Source organism: Akebia trifoliata, chromosome 15 (genome assembly GCF_017979445.1).
Source record: "Akebia trifoliata isolate Shusen 1 chromosome 15, ASM1797944v1, whole genome shotgun sequence".
Taxonomy (NCBI): Eukaryota; Viridiplantae; Streptophyta; class Magnoliopsida; order Ranunculales; family Lardizabalaceae; genus Akebia; species Akebia trifoliata.
Genome location: NC_141389.1, coordinates 6,810,885 through 6,820,387, shown reverse-complemented (window position 1 = coordinate 6,820,387; position 9,503 = coordinate 6,810,885). Strand labels below are relative to the sequence as shown.

Sequence of the window (9,503 nt, the reverse complement as noted above, 5' to 3'; positions counted from 1 at the left end):
CAACGCACAAAAACAAATTAAAATAGAAGATGACCATGACTTTTTGGGAGAAACATCAAGAGATTTTAGCTAGATATCGATGAAGAGAGATTTAGCCTTTTAGGTCATTTTATATTTCAAAGTACAACTAAGTCCTTTTAATAAATAATTGTGAATTGAGTTGTGCTTCTCCATGTCTGAAATAAGATTATTTGGATGAGTCAACTCGGTAGTTCTAGAAGACATTCTAACTTGACTTCTATTAAAAAATTTATTTTTTTTTATAATGTACTTTTTTTTTAAACATTTTTTAAATATTCTAACCAAACGTGCTATTACAAAAATTCACTTTTCCAATTTAAAAGTTGTAGAAGTACTTTCTAGAAGATTTACAAAACACAGCTTTTTGGACAAGACCCCTCCACGTTCTGGTAAATATTTGACATACCCTAGTTGTCAAACCGGTGACATAACTTCTATAATAACCTGTAATTGACCAAAATGCCCACATCTATAACTCCTATACCCCCCCCCCCCCCCCCCCAAAACCATTATAACTTCTACGGTTCTACTCTCACTTATTTACCCTTCTAAACACTCAATCGTTTTTATATTTTAATGTATTGTCAAAATTGTTGACTTTTGTAATGAGCGCTTCTATTTCCACACCAAGTTTTTCTAATACCACCCAACAGTGAAAATTCTTTTATGATCTACATACATATGAATTGGGGCGGCGTTGGCAAAAGCTAGTGTGGCAACAGAATCTCTCTTTGTAATAGAAAGAAAAACACTTTGCTTACTACATAGTAAGATTTATTGGGGAGAAACATCACGAGATTTTTTGGCCAGAGAATTTAGCCACTTAGGTCAATTTATATTAACCTCTCAAAAGTAAAATTAAAAAAAAAAACATATATATCACAAGATTTAGGCAAGAAATTCATGAAGAGGGATTTAAGTAGTTTTATATTAATCGACGCACAAAATAAATTTAAAATAGAAGAAGATGACAACAATTTATGGAGAAGAACATTAGGAGATTTTGGCTAGAGAACGATGAAGAGGGAATTAGAAATTTAGGTAATTTTATATTAACATCTAAAAAATAAAATTAAAAATTAAAAAAGATATATATCAGGGGATTTAGGCTAAAAATTAATGAAGAGGGATTTAGGGTAGTTTATATTAATCTCTCAACGCACAAAAATAAATTTAAAGAAGAAGAAGATGGCAACGATTTTAGGGGGAGAAATATCGAGAGATTTTGATTAGAGATCGATGAAGGGTGATTTAGCCATTTAGGTCATTTTATATTAACCTCTCAAAAAGAATATATATATCAGGAGAATTAGGCTAGAAATCCATGAAGAGGGAAATAGGTACAATTTTATATTAATCTCTTAACACACAAAAAAAAAAAAAAAAAATTTAATAGAATAAGATGGCGACAATTTTTTTGGAGAAGCATCATGAGATTTCAACTAGAAATAGATGAAGAGGCATTTAGCCATTTAGATCATTTTAAATTATCCTCTCAAAAAAAGATTTAAAAATAAAAAATAAAATTATATCAAGAGATTTAGGATAGAAATCCATCAATAGGGATTTAGGTAGTTTTGTATTCATCTCCCAACGAAGAAAAACAAATTAAAATAGAAGATGACCATGACTTCTTCGGAGAAACATCAAGAGATTTTGGCTAGATATCGATGAAGAGAGATTTAGCCCTTTAGGTCATTTTATATTTGCCTCTAAAAAGTAAAATTAAAAATTAATATATATATATATATATATATATATATATATATATATATATATATATATATATATATATATATATATATATATATATATATATGTCAATTTAGGCTAGAAATCGATGAAGAGTGATTTAGGTAGTTTTATATTAATCTCTCAACGCACAAATGTAAATTCAAAATAGAAGAAGATGACCACGATTTTTTGGGAGAAACATCAGGATATTTTGTCTAGAGATTGATGAAGAGGGATTTAGCCATTTAGGTCATTTTATATTAACCTCTCAAAAAAAAAAAAAAAAAACATACCAAGAGATTTAGGCTAGAAATCAAGGAAGAGGAATTTCAGTAGTTTTATATTAATTTCTCAATGCACAAAGATAACTTTAAAATCGAAGAAGATGACAACGATTTTTTAGGAGAAACATTAGGAGATTTTTGCTAGAGATCGAAGAAGAGGGAGTTAGCCATTTAGGTCATTTTATATTTACCTCTCAAAAATAAAATTAAAAATTATATATATAATTTTTAATTTTATTTAGGCTAAAAATCCATGAAGAGAGATTTAGGTAGTTTTATATTAATCTCTCAACGCACAAAAAATAAATTCAAAATAGAAGAAGATGGCAATGATTTTTTGGATAAACATCGGGAGAAATTAGCTGAACCTGATGTAGAAATTAAATATTTATCATTCCTAATTTGGTTTCTGTCATCATGTCGTTTCCAGTGCTTATCATTAAAGAATCTTATCTTACTGATGCATTTGTGGAGCCAAATTATACCGAAAATTTGGTGACAATCATGTTGATTTCCCAAAGAAATATAGACCGTTCAGTGCACCTACTTTCTTCTATTTCATCCCACACCACAAATCCAAAATGTCCTTTAGGTAGGTGGAGACTTAAAATGAGAAATTGTCCAATTTGTCTAAGAGTTGTGATGAATGCACACGGTCTTGGTATGCAGTTGGATACGTGGCTGACGTGGTTCCCAATGAAAATGATCTGTGGTTCTGTGCCTTTGCCATGTCAGCCGCGTACCAAGACCGTGTGTATTCATCTCGACACATTTATTTAAGATGCGAGTCAAAACATTTCAATGAATATTTGATTACCCTGCCACAATTGGGTTAAGTGCTATTCTATATTGACTTCCTACAACACTCCTTAATGCGAAGGTGTGCACATAATCATAGATGCTTTTCAATTGTTTCGTGAACACTTCCATGTCAGTACAATGTTGTAGGGAATCAGTTTAGCATTTTTCTTTGGTGAATCCTATGTTTTAAATCCACCTGTTCTAAACTGACTTCTTTTGACATTGCGCATATAAGCTTCGAGGAATTGGCATTGCACGACTTCAACTTATAATCATGTGAGAAGCAAATTGCAATTATGTAAGCTTCAAGGATTTGCCAACACATAACTTCGACTTGCAATGACATGAGAAGCAAATATATTTTTTTTGGACAGTCCTCAAGAAAATAATTCGCTTGAATTGCTTGGAAATATATTTCTAGATTATTTTTTCTTATGATTATTTTTTCTATAGACTAAGAAAAATAATTGGATTCTTAGCCTTGTATTGATCATGGAGATCATATGGGATGAAACATGACTGATAGGTGTGATTTAGCTTAAAAGAAACTAAGTACTGTTGAAGCTTGGCATAGGATCAATTTAGTGCACTTCAGATGTATGGGATCCGATCAACCTTTCGTACATCCGCCAAATTTAATGCACTTCAGATGTATGGGATCCGATCAATTTACAGTTATACTGCATTCAATAGCTTACATAGACAAACAAACCCATTATCTCTCTTTCTTCTTCTTCTTCTTCTTCTTCTTCTTCTTCTTTATGAGTTTCTCGAAATTCATGTTTTTGAAGATCTGTTGAATGGATTTCGATGAGATCCAGTGTCACCTTCTATTCTTACACACAGTGAGAGTGATAGAGAGAGAGAGGTGTTGTGTAGCTGAGGGATTCGTTCAACTTTTGTTGGTCGACTGATTCGGCAAAAAATAATCGCATTTGATCGACTGTCAGCTTTCAACTTGGCAAGCCAAACACGCTTGCTACGCCGGACCAACGTTTTGGCACGTTCAGCGCCTTCCCACAGCAAAAACAAACAGAGCATTATTCTCTCTCGGGAAGAAGCCACGACTTACAGGTTCTATAATATAATTAAAAGAAATGGAGAATTTAATTGTAGGCAGCCCAGACTCAAACTCAAACAGGTGTGGATCTGAAGCTTACTCAAACTCAAACGGGTCTGGATCTGAAGCTGGGTAAGTCATTTTCCTTGTGAACTTATTTTAATGTCAAGCTAGGGATGTCATTGAGGAAGTCTATTTCAATTTGATCAACACATAAATTTTGTTTTGTATCTTAAAAAAAAAAATTCAATATAAAAAATAAAATCATTAGTAAATAAATTTGCACAAAACCTCCAGATCCACAAATTTTTATGTCATAATTGTTTCCCTTAGTTTACAAATATATTTAAGAAAAAGAAAATTAATATTTTTTTAATAAATAAATAAAAATATTTATATGTAACTTTATAGCATCGAGTTCGACTAGGGTTGCCCAGAGCCTCAACCCAAATTCAATTCAGGTTGAGATTTTCTAGCCCAGGCTAAAGTCATTTTTCATATAATCCAACCTAAGCTCTCCCATCAATCGGGTTGAGCCCAGGTTGAGTTCGGGTTAACCTGCCCAAGTTACAACCCTAAAACAAAATCATAGAAAAAAAATTTCTTCTTAAATGATTCAATTATTTGTTTTTATCGGTTTTGATTTAGAATCAATTCAGTTCCAAGTCCAACAAAAAGGGATCCAAAAGCAGGGTTTCCAATTCCAGATAAATGGATACCCATTGACAACTCACCTCATGCACAAGGTTTTTCTCCTAGTTATTTGTTCTTTGAGCATCCCTAGAGAATATCCTCCCATCTCAGGCATTGATTTAACGGAAAGCCTCGAACCCTGAACTTCATTTGAGTCATAGCTTCAAGTGTACGTCGAAATGGTAAGATGATTATGGGGATTCTCTAGACAATGTATATCCCTAGAAGAATCTAGTTAGCCGTGTATCTGATGCTTTGACTCATCTATGGAAACAAAGAAACCAAGTTGACTCATTCGAGTCATCTTATCTCATAATTAGAACTCAAGATTTAAACTATTTTTTAATCAAAATATATTTAAGTATCTATAATTATTACTTTTTCTAACTATAAGGTTACTTAATTCAAGGACTTTTAGCATAAAATTTTCATAATTTTATGGCAATGGAAAAAAATGGCTACACGTTTTTTTAGTACTCAAAATGGGAACTCATTTTTTTTTTTTTTTTTGTACATAAATGCCCCCACCTACAATTTTTTTAATAAAACCATTAAAAACATTCTTCTAAATTATAATTTCCTCCCTCCCTAACCTTTTATTCCATTGAAATAGAGAGAAATTTATTTTCTCTACTAAAAAGTCATTGAGCTCACCTATTAGGCTCTCAATTCGAGGAACAATAGTGAACCTTCTAGATCTACCCACTCTTGTGTTAGATATCCTTGATCTATTAGAGCTTTCCACCAAACGTTATCACTTTTTCTTCTGTTTCTTTCAATTTTTTAAAATCATTTATATATTCTTATAATATATTTCTCCTCAATAGTTTTACAAACCGAAAATGATAGTAAAAAAAATTTGATTTTGCAAAAATTTTAAGCTTTTGTTCATAAAATTTAACTAGTGTCAAACTTCGACTTTGGAATGTATTATACCGTAGAGAATCAATATTACCTATCGTTGAGGTTCGATGTTGTAGACCATTTTTCATGTACAGAAACTTCTGATATTCTTATTCGTAGAGGTTCGACGATAGGTAATGTTGAGCCTCAAAGTATAATATATTCCAGTGTCGATGTTCACCATTGAGTAAATTTTATGAACAAAACCTTTAAAATTCCATGAAATCAATTTTTTTTTTTTAAAGAAAGAAATGGAGAGAGTGATTATCTTTAGTGGAAAGCTCCAATAAATCGTGAATCAAATAGAGAGTGGATAGATCTATAAGGTTCACTATCATTCTTCAGATTTAAAAGTTAAATCATCATATTCTGTTTTTTTCTTCAAAATTCCTTTCCAATAATACATTTCAGGATACTAATGTTGGACGAAAGATTGAAATAGGAATAGATTTCATGGACAACTCAAATAAAAAAAAAATTGGGTTTGATCCAAGGTGTTGAAAATGGATGACCACTGAACTCCCTGATTTAAAATTAAAATTCAACAATGAAAAATAATTTAATTTTTTTTTCAAAGTTCATAGTATTTTGTCCCGTCTACATCCCTGTTGCATCAGATCTTGTTCATCTTTTCTAAGTTAGTAGGTAAAGTTTTTTGTCGGCATCTCCATGTGACATCCAAAAACATGATTCGATGCCATAAGGATGTAGCGGACAAAACTTCTATGAACTTTGATTTTGTTTTGTTTTAGAACGATTATTTTTCATGGTTGTATTTGAATTTGAATTTTAAGTTTCAGAGCTTAGAGGCCGTTCATGTTAAACACCTTGGATCAAGTCAAAAAAAGATTATTACTATTATTATTATTTTTTTTTTTTTTTTTTTTTTTTTACACTTTTTGAATATGAGTTTTTTCATGAAATCTAGAGGGTTATGGTGTTGTATTTCCATTATGATAAATCATGTGGGACTGACATCCCTTATAAAGATTTGAAATCTTACTAAGTGGCTAATCCTATTTTTTAAAGTTTGCAAAAGTTTTTTCCCTTTTTAAATTGACTAATGATAATCTGCCACTTGTCCTGGCAGTAATAGAATCATAAATCTTTTTCTTATGTATCTCAAAGCAAAGGATCTATAGTTCTGTGATGGAAGTGTACAAAGACCGTCTGAAAAAAGAGCCAACTCTTTTAAATTTCTAGAGTGGCCATAAACTGCGACTGATTAACGCTCTTGACGTGGCAGTGCACAAAACCATAGATATTTTTCTGCGTGATACATGAGGAACAAAGATGTATGGTTCTGTGCACATGCCACGTCAAGAGCTTCTGTTTAGTGAGACAATTTATCATTAGTTAAATTTGGAAAAGAAGAGTGAAGGAACAAAACTCTTCTTAATGCAACATCCACTGCTAATTTGTGTTTTTGTTGGTAGTGAGATCACAGCAGCAGCTAGCCTTCCAGGAGATACTACTGAGCAGTGGTTGTCTGATATAATGGACGAAACAAAAGACGAACAGATAAAAGATAAAAAGCCACGAATTCAAAGAGTACCAGAAAGGCTGCGAGAGATTGAAGCCTACAAGAAATGCTTTATTCCTGAGATAGTGTCAATTGGTCCTTATCACCATGGAGACCCCAAGTACCAGATGATGGAGAAAATTAAGATTCAGTTCACTCGACATTTTGTCAAATCTTGTGGTGTAGATATTAATGGCTTTTACAACAGAGTTTCAGATGTGGCTGCTAAGTGCAGAGAGTTCTATGCCGATGGCTCCACTACTAAGCTTGGCGATGAAAAGTTCACTCGCATGATGTTCATAGATGGTTGCTTTGTTTTGCATTTCATCAACATCTACTTGAGTGGCCAACTACTTGAGTTGATGCCAAGCGGTTATACTACATTTTCCATAGTGAGAGACTTGTTCTTACTTGAGAACCAACTCCCATGTAAGTTTCTCTTTGAATTGAGTGGCCATAGGTATGAAGCAGTAGAAAAAAATATCAATGAATTTGTCAACCGGCATATTAATCCCACTGGCAATCATTCTGGGGGGATTTCCTCTGTTAGTGAAGGACCACATCATCTCCTCGACCTGCTTCGGACCAAATTGCTGAGTGATGATTCTGGGCCATTTCATGACAGTACCTCTAGTCCTCCTGAATCAAACTCTGATCCTAGTCATACTTCCGATTGGCGAGCGATTTCTGTGTTTGACCCTCATCTCGCCCTTGAAAGTAACGACACTCATCCCAGCTCTAGTTCGTTCGACACTCCTCCCAAACTTGCTTCGCTTGACGCTCCTCCCGAACGAAGCTCGCTTGACAGTCCTCCCGAACGAAGCTCGTTCGGCACTCGTCCCACTTGTGTCCCCCATTCTTCGTTCGACACTCGTCCCACTGGTGTCTCCCTTTCTTTTTACGACACTCATCCCACTTTTGTCCCCCATTCTTCGTTCGACACTCGTCCCAACTCTAGTTTGGTTGACGAACATGTGTCTAGCCCTCCTGAATCAGACTCTGACAATTTGCCTTCATACCCTCCAATAAAGGAGCTTAAATCGGTGGGAATTAAATTTAGGACGAGCCGTACAACTTGCTTAAGGGACGTTAGATTTGAATCTCACATGGTCGTTTGTAAACAGTTGACACTTCCTCAAATGATCATTGACGACTTTACCAAAGCCAAGTTTCTCAACTTGATTGCCTATGAGATGTGCCCAGATGCCTCCCTTGAGTATAAAGTCACTGCCTACGTATGTTTCTTGGATACTTTGATTGATCATGCTGACGATGTGAAGGAGTTGCGGTCTAAAGGAATAATCATCAACTGCCTTCGTAACGACGACGAAGTGGCCGATCTCTTCAACGAGTTGGGAATGGGATTGCTGGATGATCTTCATACCTATAAAGAAGTTAGAAGAGGCATTCATTCATATTACAAAAACAAAATGAGGGTAATCATCGGTGAATTTTTCCACAATCATTTCAGGAGCCCCTGGACTGCTATCACCTTCTATACCGCAACTTATATTATCATCTTAGCTGGCATTCAAACCTACTTCGCAGTCTTTCCCCGAGGTAAGTAACTTATTGGGTGAAAGTTGAGTTATTGTGCTGTCCTCTTGGTATCATTTAGGATAATAAATAATCTTATTGAACTCTATGTATGCAATTCCTTTACTATGTACTGATGAGCTGAATATGATTGTTAAAGACAACCAGGTTCATATTTCCCCCATATGTATAGTAAACTTCCCAGTCTATTTTACTACTAACTATTGTCTGTATGGGTTGCAAATATGATTATAACCTCGCCTATTAAGTTTATGTGAGGGATTTTGCATCACAAAAAGATTCCTGAGTAGTTCCTGATCTTGGAGACCACATTTTTAACTTTTCCATTGCCACTCTATATAGAGAGGAATTCCAAGTCTTTGAAGTGTTGATGTGTGTAAATCTCAAAGACACACAAGTTCCAGGACCCATTGACAACTAAGCCCTTCTACGTAAGAAAAGCCATCAGGGGGAGCAAATTCAATCACCCCATTGTGATCATAAACATCTTCTTTCCTGTTACAGAGTCCTAAAATTATTTGGAAATCCACTATGTTTGGTAACATCCAAAGTCTGGAAAATAGAAATCAGACTTTAGAAGTTTCATCCACCGTCCCCCCATCGCTGGTTCAAAACTTCGGAATTTTGGTTCTGGAGTCTGAAATCTGAAACGAAACAAACGGAAATAATGCTTGTGAAGTCCAAATTTTGAAGGTGGACCACTTCCATTCAGACTTCAGAAGTGTTACGAAACACACACTAAGTATCTCGAGAAAACAGAAATTGAGCTTAAATTTAGCTTACCTGTAGAGTAAATGAGCTCCCATCCTCTCGACTTAGTAGACATAGTTCCCGCTGTTGAACTTGACATATTCTCTTGAGCCTATTGACTTGAGATTTTTGTCGTAATTCCATTATTACTCGACTGAATATTGTAGCATCTCAGTGG

The 9,503-nt window shown here is 34.3% G+C and overlaps 1 protein-coding gene across 2 annotated transcripts; it reads left to right on the top strand.

Moving 5' to 3' along the window:
* Positions 1-1,895: 1,895 nt before the first annotated feature.
* LOC147384134 (UPF0481 protein At3g47200-like) lies at positions 1,896-8,989 on the top strand. 2 transcript variants are annotated; one of them, XM_086426689.1, is made up of 2 exons: positions 1,896-4,032; positions 6,933-8,989. In XM_086426689.1, the coding sequence occupies exons 1-2, from the start codon at positions 3,938-3,940 to the stop codon at positions 8,584-8,586; spliced, it is 1,749 nt and encodes a 582-aa protein (XP_086282815.1). In that variant the 5' UTR covers positions 1,896-3,937; the 3' UTR covers positions 8,587-8,989. The 2 variants fall into 2 exon arrangements, with proteins under 2 accessions (XP_086282815.1, XP_086282816.1); XM_086426690.1 differs by having other exon boundaries at positions 1,897-4,032; positions 6,944-8,989.
* The last annotated feature ends 514 nt before the right edge of the window (positions 8,990-9,503 follow it).